Genomic DNA, 22396 nt, shown 5'->3' on the forward strand with positions numbered 1-22396 from the left:
CAGTCCCTAATGAAAGCTGCTGGGTATTAAAATCCTTTTGAAAATATGGGCACTTAAAAAAATTCTGTGTAGGGAGATGAGCACTGTGGGAGCACTGTTCAAGCTAACAATAGCTGAGCAGTTTTCAAAACTGAGTCCTAGGAATCCATCTTTCATTTTTCTTCCCTCTGAGGAAGACTGAACAGCAATGATAGTAAGAGCAGGCTCTTTCCCCCCATGGCAACTAGAGACCAGATCAGGTGCCTATAGATAATTTTTAAATAAACAAGGCTGTGTGTTGGTTCCCTGGCATCTTGGACATTTCTATGGAGCAGAGGACTCTCGGGACTCAGAGGACTCTAAGGGGATCTGCCAGCCTTTGAGGCTTCCAATGACTATTCACCCTCAGGTTCTGCACAGTTCTCTGCACTGTGTGTGAAATATCCAGAATTCTGGGTCCTGGAGAGCAAACTGAGGATGCTCCATAGCAATGGACTGGGAACAATTGGAAGAAAAGGCATGAATTGCCAGCTGCCTTTGACGGTTGTTTTTCTTACTGAAATATGGTATTTTGTCACTTACCATCCATACTGTATTGCATAGCAGATTGTTGTTCACTTTTATATTCTGCTTTTAGAATTTTTGCAACCAGTAAATGACTTATCAAGAAAATATGTTTATGTAGAAAATGAAGTGTCAAATTATCCACTGTTTCGATTACTTGGGTGGTTGTTATTTTTTCCCATAATTGACTCCTCTGAAAAGCCTTTCTTCTCAGAGAGGCCGCTGTGTTGTCAATCGTGCCAAATTGTATGAGATTATGTGCTACAGTTTTGTGACAGAAACTGATACTCATTAGGAAGTTGTGATCACTGTAATAAAAAGTAATGAAAAGGAGATGCACAGTTGTCTATTCAAAACATGACAAGCATTCTCTTCTTTCCTCTTCTTTCAGTGTCTGTCAATCTGCAGCTCCTTTAAATTACCACTTGTTCACAGTGAATTCACTCTTCCATTGACTAATCTTGTTGAGACTATACATTAAATAAGAGACATTTCTAATGGGTCCACTGCTTATGGAAGGCTTTTGGCATCTGACTTGCCTTGGCAAAGGAAGGAACAGAGAAGAAGGGAAAATTGGAAAAAGATTTAAGGAGATTTCCTTGTGTTCTTTTCCTCTGTTGGTCAGTCACGGCTCTGAGCACTTCTGCAGCAGTTTGCTGCTGAGAGAAGTGGTTGGCTGCACACATTAGCACCTCACAACATTGCAAGGACTGTTCTCTCCCTGCCATGCTTCACAGCCATATATAAATGTTAGTACCTTGACCTCAAAGAAAACAGCCAAAGATGAGGTCAGCAGGTTAAGGGTGGCAGTACCATATGGAGGCACAGCTCAGGCTTCTCTTCACTTGTCTCTAGCAAAGTGCACATGAAAGTAATCAGCGTTCACATCTACTTGCTCTCTCTCCTGATTTATCTCAGTTAACTAGCTGAGGCAGTAAGTTAATTTTTCCTTGGTCATTGGTATTCAGGAAGCACTTTGGAGATGTGACTAAGATCAGAGCTCCCTTATTTTAGTCATCGTGTGCACATGTACTAAGAACTTAAATCTCTTTTATTGAGCCAATGTATTTTGTCTTGCATTGTTGCAGGCTTAGCAACTCTGTCTGTCTGAGAGAGCCAGTCCCTTTTTAAGCTGCAGTAACCTTCCTGTGTGCCTTACCTCAGGGAAGCACACCCTTCCCTGCTGGGATAACCACGTTCAAGCAAGACTGCTGCTGGCCCCTTGTGCTTGTGACAGATTTAAATCCATGCTTAACGCAGTCCAGGCTTCCAATCCTGGACAGACAATACTGAGTATCACCAGTGATGATTACTGGGGGATCTTTTGGAAGAGAAGCTGCTGCCCACTCCTTATGTACAAGGAAGATCTCTATGGCTTCCTTCACAGAGCAGAGCAACACTTCTCAGTGTTGAGACACATCAGCTGCTTCGCTGCCATCCATGAATGTGCTGCTCAACTGCTGTCTGCTCCTTGGAGAGGGTTGCATTTCATCAGCACCCTGCAAAACATACTTGCTGAGATACCTTTCCTGAAATGAAATGCTGAATTGCTCCAGTTGCTGCAGCATTTTAACTCTGGGAATGTTCTCTTCAAGCCTGCTCTGAATTAACTGAAAATTATAGTCGGCATCAGGCAGTTGGTTAAAAAGTTTTCCAAGATGACACCTTCTCTCCCTGCTGTTATTGACAGAAATAATGCAGTATTGAATCACTACCCATTTCAGCTGTAAATACTGAACTGGATTAAGTAGACTTTTCTCTTTCTAAAATCCTTTTCTATGCATTAATGAAATGCTGTTTGAAATGGCAGGGATAATAAGTGCCACCTTAATCCTCCTTCACTTTCCCATCCTTATATTTTGAGATCAGTTACACTAAGGTCAATAGTGAGGGAATGCTGTGGACAGAGGGTTTATCCTTGTTACTGATGCCATTGGGAAGCAGCTTCATAGCTGCCTCTCACTGGTTTGTGCCACCTTTGACCACTGATGTTCTGTGGGTAACAGGAAAGGACAGCAGTCACCTCATTTATTTTTATTTCCTAGATGCTTTTCTAGGCTCCAGTATCACATTAGCTGAGTGCCTCAAGAGTCTTTGCTATTGCAGGCTGTCATGGTTTGACACTGGCGCGATGCCAGCGCCCCCATGAAAATATACTTTTTAAAATAATTGCTGTGAGATGTGATCAGGAACAGAGCAGAGCAGGCCCATCTTAGTAACAAAGAAAGAACTTTATTAAACTACTACCACTAGAAAAAACTACAAACACTAAATCCTGGATGAAGACTTTCTAAAACACCCCTCCTCCTCCCACCTAATTCCTAAACAAACTCAACAGTGAGACACCACCCAGGATCCTGATCAAGTTGCCACCCTTCAGATATTCGAATACTCAGTCTTTCAAGGGAGACAGGAGTCTCTCCTGTGCCACAGACCCCCCAGGAAACACAATTGCCACCCTTGTGTTTCCATGCCACACATGGCAACCACTCAGAGAAAATCTGCCATGGTGACACTCTCCTTTCCATGTCACAGTGCTCTCACCACCGTGCATGGACAGACTGCTCACAGGGCTCTTTTAAGGATGCTTTGCCATGGACCAAAAGAGACAACAGTTCAGTTTCTCATTTTGGGACTACAGTCCCCCCCATTTTCCCCTGGGGCTGAGGGTCCAAGAACAGAGGTCTTCTGCTCCTCTTCTTCTTCCTTGAAGATAGAGGGCTTCTCCACACTTTCCCTCTACTCCTCTGCTGGTAATCACTGAAACAGGTCTCCTGGCACACCAACGCACCACCCTAAGTGCAGCTTCTGTTAGGAGAATTTGGTTCAGTCTATGGCTAACAAGAGAAGTCCAGCCACAAGCCACTCCATCATCTCCTTCCAACTCGAGAATTTCTTCTTCCATCATCTCGGATCCCAGACTGTCTCTCTTCTACTTCAAATCAAGAAGGAGCAATATTTTACAAAGCCTTCATTTTTCAGGAAAGGGTTAAAAGTTCAGACTCCCTGGACGGCTGATATCTCTGCCCAACAGCCGATTCCCAAGGCCAAGGCTGGGCGCCTTCCCCCCCCCCCCTTCTCCTCTGCGCTGGCAAAGTTACAGGTGCCGTCCGGACTCTCCATCTCTTCCCTCTGGGGGGGGGGGGGGTGACAAAGACATCTCCGCTTCTCTCCACCCTTCCGTCCACAGGAGCTGGCTCGGTTCCAGTCCTTCTACCCCTCAGCTCACCTCGACCAGGCCTCATGGCTCCCCCTCCCCCACCCAGCCCCATGGCTGGGCAGGGGAGGTCTGCACAGCACCTTGACCAGAACCAAAGAGAGCGAGCTCTTGGGAGTTCTTGCTTTTAACCCCCTGTGTTCTCAGAGGCGTATCCCTATCTTCAGTGGTCACTTCAGGTGCCAATATCCAAACTTGACCACTGATTGGTTTGACCCAACTTCCTGAAAAAAAAAATCACTTCCATGTCAAACCACGACACTGCCTCTCACTGTCCTTCCTAGAGGTGGAAAGAGTGGTCTACTCATTTATGGAGGTCATCCTGAAATGCAGAGACAGTGACTAATGCCTTTTTCATGGAAGGAGTTAAATCCCATTCCCTGCTATGCCTGTGCAGCACCCCAGTAAGAGCTGAGAAATAAGCAAGATACGGTCTGGGCAAAATCCCAGCTTTCTTTCTCCAGGAACTGAGGTCCACCCAAGATGTTGTCTGATATTTTGTCCAAAAGACACTAACTTTTTTGTTAGCTTTACACCAAGTAGATTTCAGTCTTGAAGGGTGAGCAGGAGCTTTTCAAGTTGAAGTGGAATTCTTCTTCCTCATTTGGGACAAACTGCAGTTGAATCTGGTTTTTGAGAAGAATATCTTCTGGACTAGTCTTAGACCTAAGTGGTTCCCTTATCATTAACCCCATTAACTGAAGTTTGCTTTTAAAGAATTCCTGAACTTTCCAAATGCCCTCTCTTTATGTTTCCCTCTGCCCAATTGGGCAAAAGGGATTTTGAAACGATGTTGAGAGAGATGATAACTTCTCAACTGAGGTGTATGCCAGGGGAGTTGCAGGCCATGATGCAGCTGCCCAAGCTACAGGTCTTGTTGTGGGCTTATCTGTGAGCATAAAGGACAGAATGAAATGGATTTCATTTATGAATATCATGGTTTGAAGATGAAGATGTAAAATGCTGGTTTAACTGAAGGTAGTTTAAGGGTTGAAGGTCCTTCACATAGCACCGTAGCTTTGCCTAGGTGCACTGGATGGCGGTCAATACAAATACTTGTTTAAGCACATGGGGAGAAAGGAGCTGGGGAGTGGGAGGGGGATATCCATCCCATGTTATTCCCACACTGTTTTACTTGATTTGAAAGGAAAACATACCATTTTCATTTTGTGTCATGGAGGATATTTGTGATGAATTTATTTGCTTTATGCCTGTGTAAGCAGTTAGAACTTTCTGTGCCTGCCTAATGTGAGGATCCAGCCTGTAGTTTGACTTCTAGGTTTTTTTCCTAAAAACATGTAAAATCTGAAGTACATTCCCCCCCCCCTCCCCCCCTCCCCCCGGTCTCTCTTTTGTAGGGACTTGAAGTGTTATTTTTAAAAGACTGACTTAGAGTGATTGCACACCAGACCAGATGCTGAATGGGACCTCAAACCTGACACTAATCTGCCTCATTCACTTTGAAAAAGCTCCTTCTTTGTGTGTTTCCCTTTTAAAGTCAGGCTAAAGTCATTCTCTTTCCATACACATTGTAGTTGAGCTATATGGACTGAAGAAAGAAGGGAATAAGAGGAGGATTTTCCCAACAAAATAAAATCCAGCCTTGGCTTTTACAGTAAATTATCTGGGAAGAGGGTTTCTTCAGTGTGAGTAAAGCTTGGCTGTGGCATGGTGATTAAAGTGTACTAAAGGACAGACAAGAACTATTCAGGCTTCTCTCAGCAAAGCTACGTTTCCTTCAGTCTTTTCTTTGCCTTTAGAGTAGCCTAGGTCCTGGCACTCTTCCTGTGAAGAGATGCTGTCATTCCTTTCCTTTCCTCCATTCCTTCCTATCTGTGCTTTGCAAGAAAGGAAACTGATTCATGTAGGTAGTAACACCATATTCTCATGCTTTCTTGTCCCACCTTTGCAAGGAAGCCACTGATTCACTGAGATGCTTTTCCCATCAAAATTCACTATAAAGACCAGTATAATCTGTGGGAACAGATGGTATTTCTTGATAAATTTTGCAGTATAACACTGCAACCTGGATAAAGGTTTTACCACATAAGTGTAAAATAATTTTTTCCCTCATGAATAACTTACAAAAGGCATTGTGATTACAGATACCAGTTTGACCTTCAGGACAGCTTTCAAGCCTGGCACTCTCATGGGACTTTTTTTTTTGAAGGGGGATGGTTGGCTTGTTGTGTCATTTGGGTTTGGGTTGTGGCCTGTCATTTGAACCACACAAAGAGATTGATCAGACTGGCACAACCTCATCTCTTTACTCTCTTTCAGTGTGACATATAAAACTCTTCCCATGTGTCTCCAAACTGCAGCAATGGATGGTATTAATAAAATACCAATAAAAGTTTTCTAACCATAAGCATAGTCAGGTACTGGAATTACTTGCCTAGGGATGTTCTATAATACTGGATATGCAATACTCAGTTTGCAAATATTCTTAAAAACAAGTTAAACAGACCTCTTGAGGAAATTATCTTGGATGTGGATAATACACCTTCAGGCAAAGGAATGGGTGAGATTTCTTTAGTTCTACTTTTTATCATTTGTTGAGCATGTTAACAGAACTCTGGAAATATTTTGGCATATTTACCATCTGTTGACGTGTAAGAAATTATATCTTGGAAAATCAGCATAGAAAAATTTTGCCTAACTGGGTAATTTGAATGAACTCTGGAACTGAGGGCTTCTTTTTCAATATGCCTTTTGAGACTGGAAAGGGGTTTGACAGTATGGGTGTATGTGTGATATATAGTGTTGTAAATGTGCTTTAGTCCTAGGAAATATGTCTGTGATTTTGTTTAATGCACAGGGAACAACGTCATGAGGACCATCCATGGGGTAGGAGAGATGATGACACAAATGGTGCTGAGCAGAGGGTCTGTATTTCCCATCAGTACCCCTGACATACAGCCAAGCATTCACCCAAGCAAGCAAGCCAGCACTGCAGACAGTGAAGATGTGATTGTAATGGACACCAAATTGAAAATCATTGAGATTTTGCAGGTAATAATGAGGGGTGGTATATTACACAGCAGTAATTTCACAGTTCTTTACTCACACAGTGGCCAGTTCTGTTACCCACATTCTTACTATTCACTGTAGAAATAACTCCTTGATATGAGGAAGAAGAGTCCTTTGTGTGAACAACTGTACAGTAGTGGTCCTCACCCTGTCGTACCAACTGCACTTTTGAAGGAAGAGGATGCTGCAGAAACTTTCTCACTGTAACTGCAATGACAACTTGTCCTCTAATCTGCCTCACTAGTGTTTCCTGAAGACAGCATGTCTGTTTCCAGTTTCCTTCACACTCATTTAACACTGGGGTGGTTGCTTGATTTAAGCATTTGCCCTCTGGATAAGGGCAGAATTGGCCCTGGCCTCACTGAAGTTGTGTGAGGCTGCTCACTTTTGCAGTGCATTTAATGCGTTTCAGATTTCCACTGTTGAGTTGAGAACAGTCTGTGGGCTGCTGTGATTTTCCCCCAGCTGATGTGACAAGCTGTGTGACACCAGCCTGCCTTCTGAGATGCAGTTTTCACTTTGTGCTGTTAATAAATGAAGTGGCACACGCTTGCTCTGTGTATCGAATCTCGGTTTCTGCAGTGCTTAGGCCCTGAAGGAATGTTTCAGTGTTTTCTATAAATTCTCTGGATTTGTTGGTACCAATGTCACTTTTGAAGGATTCCATTTGTTCTGACTGCTCATAAATTATTTAGATGACTCTAATTACTTGTCATCTGAAAGGCTATCAGTAGTTAGAATATACTCAATACTGCATTCTTTGGTTCTAGGCCTCCTTTACTTTAAAACTTACAGTGAAAGAGTGTTATGAAACTATATGACCTAAATAACGCCATTCATGTGTATTTTTCATTTTCCTTGTTTCATGCTTTCATGCTTTTCATTTTCCTTGTTTGTATGACTGAATTTCTCTCCATACTATCCTGCTTTACTGGTTGATGCCTAGGAGGATGATTCCAGGACCTTGTCCTGTGCATTCCCTGAGGGGATCACATGTTGTCTCATCCTTTCCTTTTTCACAGCACATTCATTGCAAGAGCACTTAGGATTGAAGAGCACTTAATCCTAATTTCTTATTTAATCTGTGGTTTGATAGTTAAGGATTAATCACATGGTCAAATTACTTCAGACAAGCAAGTTGTCATATGCTGGGTGAACCCCAGTAAATGTGTATATATATGATCCTAGCCCACAAGAAATACAAAATAATTCAGTTTTGTTTAAAATGCAATGAAGAAGGATTAATTTAAATCATGTTACCTTTCATTACTGTGCTATTAGCCTCAACGGCAAGTAAGAATATTTTGGATTTATTGTACTAAAATGCATAGCAAGTACAATGGAGATTAAAGCTATTCTAGTCTCAGAAATAGTTTGTAGTAATTTAATTCTCAACATATCTTCCCATTGCTTTAAGTAAAGACTGTTTAACTTATGATTTCTATTCTGCCCTCAGCCAGAATTAAACAGACGGTTTGATAGACTTAGTTGACTATGCATGGACTTGGGAAATTTTTATTTTTAAAAATCTTGCTTGTACAATTCTGGAGCAGCTTAATAATGGAACCAAAATAGACAAACCCTATTACAGTGGGTCTGGGAAGCATGTTGGGCTCTAGCTGTAGATTGAAGAAAGAGGTTGCCACCATTTGCTAAGTCATCTTTCAAATCACCTGTCACCTCACCCTTGGAAACTCAGCATATGTTTTTTATCCCCACTGATTGTAAAATATGGTAAATAATCTTAAAGATGTTTGATTACAAGCTTGCATTTCCTGTGGGTAAGAAACATCCATGTGTGTAAGTGTCAGCCCTTAATTTGATACTAATGCTTCCAGCCTAGTTATTTTCCTCACTATTCCAATATAAAAGCAGCACTTCCAGGTCTGAATTAGGATTTTTCCTGTATGAATTTCCACTTTCACAGCTGAGGAACAAAAAGTCATTTTTCAGGTATCTGAGAGGGTGGGCCTTGAGCCTGTTGTGCTTGCTCTCTATTCCACTCTGTGGGGCATTGGAAGTCCAGCTGAAATACGAAATAATTTATGTCAGTGTGGGTTTGAAGGTTCTGATCTGGCTCACAGGCACTGAGGACAAGGCAGCGTGTTGGAGCCCCTGCACACACCCAGTGGTACTCAAGCAATCCATAGGGCAGGGTCCAACATGTCTCAGGATGGGCAGGGTAAAGAAAGGAATCACAGAAAACTGGTGAATGTATTGGATTGTTTTTTCATAGTAAAGTTAAATTAATTTACTTCACTTTTTTATTCTTGTAGTTTATTCTCAGTGTTAGACTGGACTACAGAATATCCTACATGCTGTCTATCTATAAGAGAGAGTTTGGGGAAAACACTGAAAACGTTGACTGCTCTACATCATCCCCACCTGACACACCAGGGACTGCCTCAGGTAAACCTTGCTATTTTCTTTCAATGCAAAGTAATTCTGGGTAGGCAACTGCAAACACTGAGCTCAACTGCAGCAGAAAGACACGGGCTGCTGCAAGTTGAAAAGCTTGTGAAAAAATAAAAATTTTAAGGAATTCCACAATTTTTTTTGTTGGCCTGTCCTCCTCCTGTAAAAAAAAAGTGACTCCTTTTTCCGCACTATGATATTTTGTTCTTTTATCTGTGCACTTCCCAAAACACTGCATGGTGGCAAGTGGAGAATGGTTGGGGATGGATGAGGACAGGTTTAAGTGAGGTGAACGTGGTACAGGAATGATATCCCATGCACACAGAAGTGTTCAAAAGGTCTGTGTGAGCACCTGCAAGAAGGGGAGCATTACTCTAGTTGGAGGTGGGCATTTGTATAATACAGGGGTACTGAAGTCATAAGTAATAAGTTACATTAAAGCCATTCTAGAGCAAAATGATGGTGTGGCAAATAACTGGGTTTGTGGTAAATATTCTGAAGTTCATGTATATGCTTTGTTGGGGTTGGCTCAAGAAAAAGAAGAAAATGTAAGAAAAAATGTAAGTCTGTCATTTGTGGGTCACTGCTGGTGGCTAGTACAGCTCCTAGCCACCATGTGGCTTTGGTTCATCGCTACAATTGTCTTCCTCAGGAATAGTAATACAAAATTTAACTCTGCCCCATATCCTGTTTATTCTCTGCTACTCTTGCAGAAAGCAAATTTTGCATAGTTGGGGAATGACTAGTTAGACCTTTACTTGATACCATCTGCTTTAAAGAGGAACAGAATTCTATTTTGCTGTAGAGATTAAATGATGATCATTGGCTTTCTTTTTTTCTTCTTCTTTTTTTTTTTTAAATTTTTTCTTCTGATTTATTTTTCAGCAATTGTTCCTGACATAGATGAAATTGCAGCTCAGGCTGAAACCATGTTTGCTGGCAGGTATATTCTCTGAAGTTTTACCTCTATGTATATTTATATATCTTTTTGTTCATGTCAGTATTTCTCATGGCCAATCTCTGTTTATTCTGTGCTTATTTTTATAGCCCTTTCTCTTCCTTTGCCTGCTTGTTAATTGCATAAGCCATATTTGAACAGAAACGTGCCAGGAAAGACCTGGATTTCAATCAAGCAAACAGCTCAGCTGGCCTGGTTGGCTGTGGGATTGGCTATGAGCACTCTCTTAGGTGTAAGAGAGTTGGTAGAAAGTTTTTGTCGTGTTCCCAAAGGCAGCTGGGGAATGGTGTACGGGTGTATTGGGCTGAACCACAGTAATTTTCTGTTTATCTCACAATGCCTCACGTGGGTGCTGAAAAGCCACTCTGTTTCTGATGTGTCTTATGGCTACAGCCCCAAATGTCCTGCATCAGCAGCTTGCTGTTGGCCCTCAGGATTTCTCATAGTTTGCATGACCTGTTGCCATTGCACTTGGTGTTCAAATTCCTTGGGAAAATCATGCCAACAGTAATCTCTCCTGTGACTCCTCAGATCAGGAGTGGACCACTTGCCATGATCTCCTGGTCCACCAGAGGCCTGTAGATCACAATTTATGCTTGCAGAGTTTTGGAAGGTATTTCAGCTATGCTGTGAACAGAAAAAAGTAACTCATGGAAAACACTCACACTGGAGAGTTATTACCATTATCACTATATTGGTTTAATTTTACGGGTATAATTATAATTATACCAGTAAAAATTAATTCCATTTAGGCAAGGCCGTAGACTTTAGTTTTTCTTGGAGCTAAGGAGAAGGATCTGCAGTGTGGGCACTGTGATCTTTCCTCTCTCAGTCCCTCATGCATTCTCAATCTTTACCAACACAAGCAATGCCTCCAGGCCGCTCCTGAACTCCCATAATGTAAAACAACACACAGCCCTTGGCATCTGCATCTTTAAAATGAACAGAGAGACCGAATGGTTTCTTGGAAACATTATTTCTGCTTTGATATGTTAAGTGTAAATCTGCTTTCTGCCGTTCCACATTATAAATATGATTCCAGAAATATGATGCTTTTGGCAATTCTTGCTATTTTTGAGCTTATTTTTTCTTAAATGAAATTTTAATAGCAGCTGAAAAGGGAAGGAGGGAAAAGGAAAGGGTCAAATTAATCTCTGATGAGATACAGTTTACTTCATTTAATTTGGACTGGGGATGAACCTGGCTCAATTTATCCACGACATAAATGAATGCTTTTACAATATAGATTTTAATCACAATATTTGACACATTTCATTGATACTTCTGCTCCATAGTGTCCATTCTGCTACAAGATTGCTGCAATAACTGTAGGATAGAAGTCCTTACAAAATATGTTAAAGTAAAATATTTGTAATTTCCTTCCTGCAGCATATTTGATTTGATTTTAAGAGCTCTGTCGAGTGAAGATTGTGTATAGAGGCATATTTATCTCAAGAGCTTTTATTTTTTCTTATTTACTTTACTTTATTTGGTTCTTTTTTCCCCATTTCTGTTGCAGAAAGGAGAAGAATGCAGTTCAGCTTGATGATGAAGGGGGCAGAACTTTTTTACGGGTCCTCATTCACCTCATCATGCACGACTACCCCCCGTTGCTCTCAGGGGCTCTGCACCTGCTGTTCAAGCACTTCAGCCAGAGAGCAGAAGTTCTGCAAGCATTCAAACAGGTATGGATGGGCTGAGTGTTATCCCAGGAAAGTGAATGCAGGGAGCCTTCCCAAAGGCTGCTCTGCTACTTAAATTGCTGTTTGTTGCACGACAGTGTTATTTCCTCAGCAGTCAAGTATCAGCAGACTTCTTGGGCCATATGTGCTGGTATATGTTATAGTTCTGTGCCCCCCAGAAATTGTTATTTCTGGCACTGCATCCATTAGGGAAAATGTAGGTCCACGGTGAACCTCTCACAGCGATTCCTCAGGGACAGAGCCAGTGCCTCATGTTTGGCAAGCAGTGTCCCCTTGTCAGCAGTGAGACTTCCTTGTGTCCCCTTGTCAGCAGTGAGACTTCCTTGTCTTCAGGGCCACTGGTGCTTCTAATTCTAATTCAGGTGTCTTTGCACGGGGCTCCCCTGCCTGATGCAGCGATGCCCAAATAGCAGGATGGCAGGGATGGAGCCAAGCTTGTTTTCAGCTTTTATTCTGTCCCTCTGTAGTGGTGCATGTGCAGGCTCCATGTGTCCGTGGATTAGGATGGGGAGATCTGATGTCATGGGGCTGCAGGACAGAGATGCCTCTGTTACGTAACCCTTTTTTATAACATATGTTGGTAAGAACATCTGATGCTTATTTCAGGAGCTGGGTAGCTGTTGTCTCATCGTTATGTAAGGTAGGGAGGTTTCTCTCCTGTGCAAACATATGAATGATAAAGACCTGAAGAGCTTTTGTTTAATGTTTTTGTTGTGCAGCATAATGGCCTCCCACCAGGTATTTAAAGCTAGGCTGTGCTGGTGAGTTGCATAAATAGCTATTATTCCCAGGTAAGCAAGGACTGAGTTGCTTAACGTGTTTTTGTGAAGGATGGAAAAGGCTAATGGAGAAATAAACAAAAAAGACTGTAGAGCATGTGGAATAAGAATGCCTGCAGTTGAGCAGCATTCATAAATTCTGTAAAATAACAAGGTTTTGCCAAGCCAAGAGAGATTATTATGACGAAAACTTTATATTACAAAATAGTGAATATTTGCCTGGATGTAATGTGGTTTTAAAAACAACATCAATGTTGTCAGTGACCCTAATCTTTTACATGAGTATGATTTCTTAACTGTGTTTATTAATTTACTGTAAAGATTGCTGATAGTTTTTTGGCATATTATCTTCATTAATAATCTTGGAAGAACAGAGAGCATTACAAAGAAAGAAAATGTGTAGATCATACTAAATCAAGAACTACACATAACAGTGAAAAGCCAAGATAATTTGAGCAGTACAGGAAAAGGAAAAAATGAGATTAATCTTAATAAGTGGCAACCACTCAGATGGTGAGAAATTCCATGAACCTGAGAGTCAGTTTGTCAGCTATATTCAGAGAAGCTTTTCTAAGCTGGCCTAACAGTGTGAAAGTCTGGTTTTTTTCAGTATTTGATTATGGTGGTGTAGGAGATCATTAAAATTACTGGCCATTCTGACTTTTCTTTGGATGCCCTGATCCCTTGTCATACCATCCGTTTTTTTCCTTTTCCTTCTCAAGTACAGTGCTGAAGCAGTAGCTATTTCGAACTATTGCTTTAATAGTGTGTAACTGTATTTTATAATGCCATGAAGATCATGATCAGTGCATCAGAGCTCACTCTGCACAGAACTCAAGAGTCTGTAAATCTGCCTGTGCTAAAAATGTTTTGCAGTGTATTCAAGAAGGTGAGAGGATGTTGTGAATATTTTAACTATCCTGTTTTGGGCAACTACAGCTTCTGGCTCTGCTAAAGGTTTTTGATAAATGGGGGCTAAAAGCCTGCATGTGCCATGTTTCAATTGCACAGGGAAGGTTGCACAAGGCACTGGGAAAAAGGCTTAGAATGGGAGCTGTCAAGCAAATTACCCAGCCATAAGTGCTGGTGCTACTGCTGTAACAGCTTCACAATTTCTCCATTTCCAGGTTCAGTTGCTGGTGTCCAATCAAGACGTGGATAATTACAAGCAAATCAAGGCTGATCTTGACCAGCTACGTCTGACAGTGGAAAAATCCGAATTGTGGGTCGAGAAGAGCAGCAATTATGAGAGTGGAGAGGTGGGAGACAATCAGACCAAAGGGGGAGAAGAGCCAATGGAGGTGGGTTTAAAGCCTTTGCTGTCAGAATTGTTTCAATATTGATAGGTAGTTTCATGAACAACTGCAAAATCGTGGTCTGGTTAAGCAAAGTGTCAAAGTGATAATGTGAAGTATTCTGCCTGAGCTTGAGGAACTGACAGAAAGGGAAATAACACCTGTTATCAATGTATTCAATATTCTCTCCTGATGCTTTCAGGAACTGCATTCTTAGGTCACAGAGCTGCCTTCCTTTTTGGGTGCAAGCCACAGTGTGCAGCAGCACTCTGGAAATAATCTGGGAATTGTGTGCTGGCAGTTGGGTTGACTTGCTGGGAGAAAAGAGGAGTAGACAGTGTGCTGCAAGTAAGAGAGAGAAGCACAATCAAACTCATGTTTTCAAACATCACAAATAATTCCACTCTTCACCACACAAGACTGACCTAAGGATATTGAGATTTTGTAGGTGAACTAATGTTTTCATTTCTTTGGCCCTTGTCATACCACTTTCTCAAGATGTACTCTGATTTGATGTAGAACTTTAATATAGGACTGTGAAGACCTCAGTTAAATTTTTTTTTTTTAGATTTCATTGTTTGGATTTTTTAAATTTTACTTTTCAGTGCAAACAGAGGTCATGATTTAATCATTTAACTCCAGCATGAGCTTTTAAGAAAACACAAAGTGTTGCTGTGATTGAAGTTTGTGCCATAAGATTAGATAAAGCAGGCTTTTCCACCAATATTTATTCCCACATTTCTCTCTTCATCAGAGGAGGTGGGGAGAGATGAACAGCTGATCTATCTTAGCTGATGTTCTGATACCACATCTTTAGTGGTGTCAAAATTAGGGAGCAATCTGGAGTTGAAGCTTAAGTATGTGGTATTTCCTTCTTTCTTTCCTCAAACACAGCTCTAGTAGAAAAGAAAATGTTCCTTTATGTATTTAATGAATTGAAGAGGTAATGGGGAAACAGAAAATAGAACTGTGTCAAGATTACAAAGTTTTTTTAGCTATACTACATTTTTAAAGTGTCATTTATTCCTATGGGTAGCCTTGATAGCAAGGAAACTCCAGGAAAAGGGGGCAAAATAATGTTTTTGAAACAGAGGCACCTCTCAATGGGATATTTTCAGTGTTTTTTTTTCCCATGGGGCAACTGTGGGTCTGTATGGATTAGCACTGCTTCAGTAGATGCACAATATTATCCCTGGCAGATCAGAGAGATTATTGTATCAGAGCAGTAATACGTAATCTGCTGGTTAGATCATCTGCTGGTAATTCCCTGAGAGCTGGGCCAGGTTACAATAGCTCAGAATCTTGTCCATCTTTTTTTTTCCCTGCTAAATTCTTCTTTAACAGTGAAGAGGTGTTTTTACCTGGCAAAAAAAGTAACATTAGATAGTCAGTACTCTCTTTGAGGTCTTAAATGAGATGTTGGAGGTGTGATGTTGGGCATAATCTCCAATTTGTGAAGCAGGTGGCTGGCTTTAAGCACACAAAATTCCCACGAGATTCATGCTTCCTTGGAATGGATACTGGATATTCAGAGCTGGATGAATCTCTGGGTCTTTAGGGAAAATGCCTCATTTGCCTGTTTAATTTTTCACAATCAACATTGAAGTGCTCACAAGGATGTAAATGACATTCCAGAACGCTCTTATGTTAAGCCCAAATTTTTGTTGTCACATGAAACCTGTTGAAAGATGTGCATAAGAGTTTAAAAATAGCAATTTTTTTTGCCTGAGTCTTCCTAGTTAATTGTTTTTCACCTTACTGTCATAACCTGTGGGCCTTTTTTTCTTTTTTTTTTTTTTTAAAGTCATATGATTCCAGAAATAGGATTTGTATAGAAAGGGCCTTTTTTTAATGAAAGTATCCAGAGTTCTCCATAGGAAAAATGGCAAATCTTACATCCATGCAGGACTGTCTGGCTAGGGACTGGAGATCAGAGTTGGAAAGAGTACTTGGAGTAGTTAGGTCAGAGATAAATGAGACACCAATAGGGTTAGGAAGAAATGCTGAAATTGAGCTCATATAAGAGCCCTGCTTGAGAAGGGGAAATCAGATAAAGCCTGTTCACTTGTTTCTCTCTAGGAAGGGTATTCTGGGTCTGTGTAGATACCACAGACCATGGAAAGTGTGATTTTTATTTTCTTGTCCCTGGAGGATGCTTTGGTGGTGTAGCACCAGAAACACAGCTCTGAGGAAGAGCAACAGGCTCAGTGAAAGGACTTTAAGGTGAAGCTGGAGTACAGTACAGTGGCATTATGGAGCTCCTCATCTTTTCCATCTGCTGAGAAAGTTCAGCGAGGTTTCAAGTGATCTAAACTTTCAGTGCCTGTAAGCACCCGGTGTTCCCTCACTTCCTTTCTTTTCTGGATTGTGGCACCTTGCTTTGGTTCTGGGAATGTTTGAACAAGCATCACATACAGGTTGAGGTTGTGAACTGGGAATTCTGTGTGTGTCCCTCATTCCCCTGGTAAGGAAATACAGACTGTGGAGGGCAAAGCTGTGCTGTGGGGACACTGGCACATGCCTTGCACTGCTGTCCTGCTGGGATGAGGGAGACTGCTCAGACTGAATGCTGGAATCTGGGTCTCCACTGGCAGCTAGCAAGAAAGGATCTAAGACTGGTGCAGCGTGTTATTCCAGGAATTTTATGGGTAGAGGGAGTAGTCTCTTTCAGAAAATATAATTTGCTTAAGGTGGGATACTCGGGTGAGAACCTTTCTACCTGAGATCTCTATGCCTGCCTGTCCCCTGTGGAAAAGTGTGACAGGGAACGTCTATCATGGGGCATAATGAGGCCAGATCTTCAACTGAGTGTCTTTGGTATCCCAGTGGTGTGATTATCTCTTGGTAACTACATCCCTGGCATACTCTTATGGGTTCAATAAACAGTTGTTTGTTTTGTTAAGAGAAAGGATAAATTCAGCAGTTTAATGCTGATCAGTACTTCCAGATAAGACATATAGTTCACATGGATTATAAAACTGCTTTGATGAAAGAAGAATGCTGATAAAACTAACAGGTAAATTAATCTTGGTTAACCCACAATCCCAGAATGGAGGAGGGTGGTTAATTATAGCAAAAACCCTGAAACATCTCCCAAAGTATTGATTCAAACAGCTAGAGAGATGGCAGCCTGCATACTAACAAACCTCAACAAATAAAATCCACTGTTGTTACATAGATCAGCACTGAACAGCAGTGTTGACACTCTTATAAACAGCTTCCATGGCCAAGTGGTGCAGCTGCTCTTACCTCACTGGAAATTAGGACCAGATGGGATTTATGAACTTCACCATCAGCTAAGAAAGTTCAGAGGGAGGTTTCAGGACGTATAAACATTCAGCTTGGCGTGCATATGTTTGTTTTAATGTATTTCTCTTTTCTAAAACAGTAGGAAGTTTGAGGACACAATGAAACTCAGAAGTGCACCTGTTTCTTCTTTTTTTTTAATGCTGTTACACTGGTTTAACATCCTTGTGGTCATACTGTGAGTCAGTCTCAAAATCTGCTAGAGTTTTTCTTCATACTTTATAACATCAGCATCCAAAGTCCAATATTTCAATTTATTTATGTTTCCTGTTAAGAAAGGCTTACCACAGCTGACAGCAGAGAAACCCCCAACACTGCCAGTATACATAGTGGCAGTATTTGTGTACATGTTCTCCCATGTTTTGATTGAGAGATATGCATGGAAAGGTGCGTGGGTGTTGGCAGTTCCTTGCTGACTTGATTTCTCTTATTTATCATACCCAGCTGGGGCTTTCCAGGAGCCAGGGCCTGGAGCATACAGCGTCATGACTTGATGGTGCAGTTTAACATATGGTTCCTATTTGTTTTTAAATCTTTTCCTGCATCATCCAGAGATACAGCAGAAGCATCCCCTTTGTGGGAGGAACATCTCTAATTTCCACATGCTGCTTGTTCCTGTGCTGTTGAGAACTTCAACCTGCTTAACTGCAGAGATTGTCTTAAGCTCTTTCTCCAGAGCTCTTAAACTCTTTCTCTTTCTCTTTTTAGTGTTCACATCGACAGATTTTGTAGTCTTTCCAGCTGTAAATACAGATTTTTGGAACGTGTGGTGACTACTGAAATACACTTTTGGTCCATCTCCTCACAGTGTTTAAATTCCTTGGTGTGCCTAGTCTGTGATTTAGGGACATGCTCTTTCAGAACGATCAGAAGCATGAAGGCATGGAATAATTGCCTCAAATTACATTGGAAATTTGAAACAGAGGAAGGACTTGAACGTCAATCTTGTCACTCACTGGATAAAGAATAAACGAGTCTTTCTTTATTATCTCTGTTATATCAATTCCTTGTGACCTGCTATAATACTTTGTCACTTGCTGCTATTAAATACAATTAATTCATGGTGAGGAAATTGCAATAAATCCCCACTTGTCATGTGTTCTTTATTACAGGAATCAAACATTTTGAGCCCAATACAGGATGGGACCAAAAAACCCCAGATAGACAGCATTAAAAGCAATAACTACAATATTGTTAAAGAGGTTAGTATATCTGCCAAGAAACGTGCTTGACATACCTGTTTGATTAGTAGATTTAGTAATTATTTTGAAATAAAGTGTCTTTGGTTTGGTTTTGTGTGACATGACTGGTTTATTTTCTTGGTTGCATGCTTATTTATTTGTTTGGTTTGTTGTTTTTTAATTTGTAGATTTTGATTCGACTCAGCAAACTTTGTGTTCAGAATAAAAAATGTCGGAATCAACAGCAGCGTTTACTGAAAAATATGGGTGCCCACTTGGTGGTCTTGGACCTTCTGCAGATCCCCTATGAAAAGGTTATTTTCCTAATTTTAGTGGTAGAGAACACAAACTCAAGGAAGGGAAAGGCCTTGGCAGGCCCAATTATGAATGGAAATATTTTTTTAAATCTGAATTGTCAGCTGTGGTACAAACATGAAATGATGATGTAATTTTCTACCTTCAGAATAGTGAGTTTGGGCTCAGTTTAAGTACAGCTGCCTGCACAGTTTTATTTAATATTTAATATTTACTGCCTTGGGTACCTAGATGTCACAGTGCTGTCATTCCTGTACTCATTCCTGAAGCAGGCAAACTTTAGGACCAAAAGCTTTCACAGATCACATCTGAAACAACTTCTTTGTTTTTATGGGTGGACATCTCTAACCTAGTTCCACGTGCCATGTTTTTTCACAAGATAAAGTTATTTGGTACTGAATTGGTGACATACAAATCAATGAACTAGATAGGCTTTGAAAGAGCACATCTTTCTAGATCTTCTAGGAATCGCTGAGAGGAGGTAAAACCTTTGCTAGGCTATGTTTTCCTGCGTGTTATATTACAGACACTGGGTTCAGCTGTCGTCAGTAAAATAGGGCTTGTCCATACAGGTGGTTCATCAAATCATACTTAGGATGCTACATGAGAGGAATATAAAATGGGGATGAAACTAGAGATATATTTGTGTGGGAGTATGTGTATGAACACATGCACACATACATCTGTTTCTGTATGTAGCTATAGAAAAACCAAATGCTTGCCAGAGCTTAAAACTAATGCAGAGTGACATTTTTGGTTTGTTTTGCTTTTTTTTAAAATCAAGCAACTTAGCGCTTTTTTAATCTAGGAAATTATAACCACAAAAGAGGAACTCTTACCTTGATTTTATGCTCCTACCTGTGGTTCCCTATGGTTTGATTCAGAGTAAGATACAGCTGCTAATGGAATCCAAAGAAAACTACATCAGTTACTTTTGCCAGAGGGAGAATTCCTGCCCTATAAAGGCTCAGGAGAATCGGTTTATTCCTGGCTGAATTGATGTTGTGTGGTTTTAACAAGTATGTTTAGGTACACCCAGCTGATTTTGTTTGTCCTAACTTCCTGCAGAGTGATGAAAAGATGAATGAAGTTATGAATCTAGCCCACACTTTTCTTCAGAATTTCTGTCGAGGAAATCCTCAGAATCAAGTTCTCCTCCACAAAAATCTCAACTTGTTCTTAACTCCAGGGGTAAGTATTTCATTTGAAATAGAATATGATAATTGGAATTAAATTCGGGTTTGCTGAAACATCCCAGTGCTAAATAAATAATTTCACTAAATTATGCCTCCCCTCTCCTTTCCTCTCTCATTTCCCTTAGTGTTGCTTTTTATGTCATTGGCTTTAATGTTGCCATTTTAAAAGTGGAAAACAAAAACCAAGGAACCTGTGGGGTTTACTGGAAGGATCTATGAATATGTGTCACATCCTTGTCTTGAACTTGACTCTGATTTTATTTATCCTGACTCACTCACTGATGGACAGTAAAGTCAAGGTAGAAGATACTGTGACTGCTGTCTTAAACCTTGTGTAACAACAGAATCAGACTCATACATTTTTGTTGATGATGCTCCCATTTGATTCAAGTAATCTAAAGTCTGACCTTCTATTAAATCATTGTCTTCACAATACACTTTTTATCACAATCCCTTTGTATATATTTGTGTGTGTGTTTACAGACATATTCATATAGAATGACACTTGCTCAGTGGATCTACTGAGCAAAACACACTTTTATTAGAAGGAATTGTGAGTATGAGGATTGCAGACCCTGGCCTGTGCATTTTAGGAACATTTGTTCCATTGTTTTTTTATTTATGTTCTTTTGTGAAATTAGCGATCAGCTCTGAGCTGACCACAGTGGGAACCAGAGCCTGGATTCCATCACATCCAATGCTGACACTTCACTCGGGTGCAAAGTGTGGAGCCAGCTTGCACTTGTATTTCTGTTCTTTTGAAGCTGATTTCCTGATCATCCATCCCAGTTATTGTGCTTCTGTGCTCATTGTGGAGCAAACTTGATGTGGATTCCTATCAGATGACATTAAACAGACACATATACTATAGAAGCACACCTGACCCTCAGGAGCCTTTAGTCCAAGGGACCAACCTAGAGCAAAAGCCCCAAGAATGCACAAAGTCTGGGTGCTGTGTCCTCAGCAGAATCCCTTCTTGCTCCAGATTTGTTCCTCTTGTTCCATGATGCTCAGGGATATACAGCCCTAGGCTCCCTCTGGAGTTAATGTGGAAAGAGACATTCTCTTTGAGACCATCAGGCTGCTTGTGCAGGGATTTGCCTGCTGGAAATGCCTCCTCTGTGAGCCCCAGAGACAGCCAGAGCAGCTCATCATCTCATCTGGTGGCCTCATTGAAAAGTTTGATGGTGAGTGGGGCCAGGGTGGTCTCAGGTGTCTCATACTCCAAAGCCCCTGCAGAGTGCTCTAGCAGTGTGTGTGTTTGTGTGTTCACCTTCCACATGGGCACATGTTTAGTTTATGCCCACTTTAGGACTGTTTGTACTCATAGGAAAGTATGGAGAAATCCCGTCAAAACTGGAAGCTGGACCCTGAGATCATTGAAAAGGATTTCTCCAGTTTCCCTTTACCAGTGAGCCTTCCTGTACTCGAGAATCCCATGCCTCTCTCAATCTCAAAGCAGATATGCTGTACTCATGAGGCTGTTTTTGATGTGTTCAGCTCCTGGAAGCTGAGACCATGAGGCACATCTTCATGAATAATTACCTCCTGTGCAACGAGATCAGCGAGAGGGTGGTGCAGCACTTTGTGCACTGCATTGAGACCCACGGCCGACACGTGGAGTACCTGCGATTCCTGCAGACCATCGTGAAAGCAGATGGCAAATACGTGAAGAAGTGCCAGGACATGGTAATGACAGAGGTAAGCAAAGGCTTCGCATGTTAATCACTTGAGTATTTTGAGGCTGTTTTTCCTGCTCTTGATACCGATGAGATATAATGGCATCCTCGCTTTAGAATTTTAAGCGGCGTCACAAATAATGAATATTTTAGCAGACGTTTTGGGGAGTTTGATCTAATTTTGTAAGGCCATCTGTATAACTACTAGAAAGAAAACACGAGTGTTAGCATGGTGATACAGAGATGTCTATTTGTAGATGATGTAGCATGGAAATCTCAGAGTTACATAAACCTTCATTTTCCTGTAATGTAATTTAGGATCACTTTTACCCACTCTTGTAGCATGTGTTTGCCATACAAGAGGCTCTTACCTCTATGGATTTGTCTAAATGGTGCTGTAGACCTTTTTTTTAGCATGTAGCAATTCTAAATCCTAGCTTCTGCCTTTTTTTGTTTTGTTTTATTTCAGAGCATTTCCGTGAGGGTCAGTAGAGCTCCTCTAGCTTTAACTAGCTCGATCCAGCTAGTTAAAGTAAATTCAACCAAGTGGTTTGTGGAAAAATCTTTATGCCAATAAATTTCCTAGGAAAATACCTAATTGAGTTGCTCTGCAATTAGGATTTGATATATTGTGAGTATGATAAATGAAGTCTTCAACTTGCAGACACTTGTGCATTTAACTGTAATTATGTTAACAGCTCCTTGAGATTAGTAAGTGGAAAAAGTTGAATATGGTGAAAAGTCATGGTTGGATTAGAGTACAAGGAACATTTTTATTT

At 40.9% G+C, this 22396-nt stretch overlaps 1 protein-coding gene across 11 annotated transcripts in view; it reads left to right on the top strand.

Moving 5' to 3' along the window:
- ITPR2 (inositol 1,4,5-trisphosphate receptor type 2) overlaps positions 1-22396 on the top strand; it is a 244817-nt gene that overhangs the window by 85729 nt on the left and 136692 nt on the right. For 10 of the 11 annotated variants that reach the window (XM_068190738.1, XM_068190736.1, XM_068190728.1 and 7 more), the window contains 9 exons: positions 6579-6772; positions 9067-9199; positions 10091-10148; positions 11683-11848; positions 13773-13946; positions 18359-18448; positions 18616-18741; positions 19811-19933; positions 21439-21639. In XM_068190738.1, coding sequence (XP_068046839.1) covers positions 6579-6772; positions 9067-9199; positions 10091-10148; positions 11683-11848; positions 13773-13946; positions 18359-18448; positions 18616-18741; positions 19811-19933; positions 21439-21639 — 1265 coding nt within the window. The remainder of the gene's footprint in view (positions 1-6578; positions 6773-9066; positions 9200-10090; positions 10149-11682; positions 11849-13772; positions 13947-18358; positions 18449-18615; positions 18742-19810; positions 19934-21438; positions 21640-22396) is intronic. The other variant, XM_068190731.1, reaches the window with a different exon arrangement.

This window comes from Anomalospiza imberbis, chromosome 5 (assembly GCF_031753505.1).
Source record: "Anomalospiza imberbis isolate Cuckoo-Finch-1a 21T00152 chromosome 5, ASM3175350v1, whole genome shotgun sequence".
Classification (NCBI taxonomy): Eukaryota; Metazoa; Chordata; class Aves; order Passeriformes; family Viduidae; genus Anomalospiza; species Anomalospiza imberbis.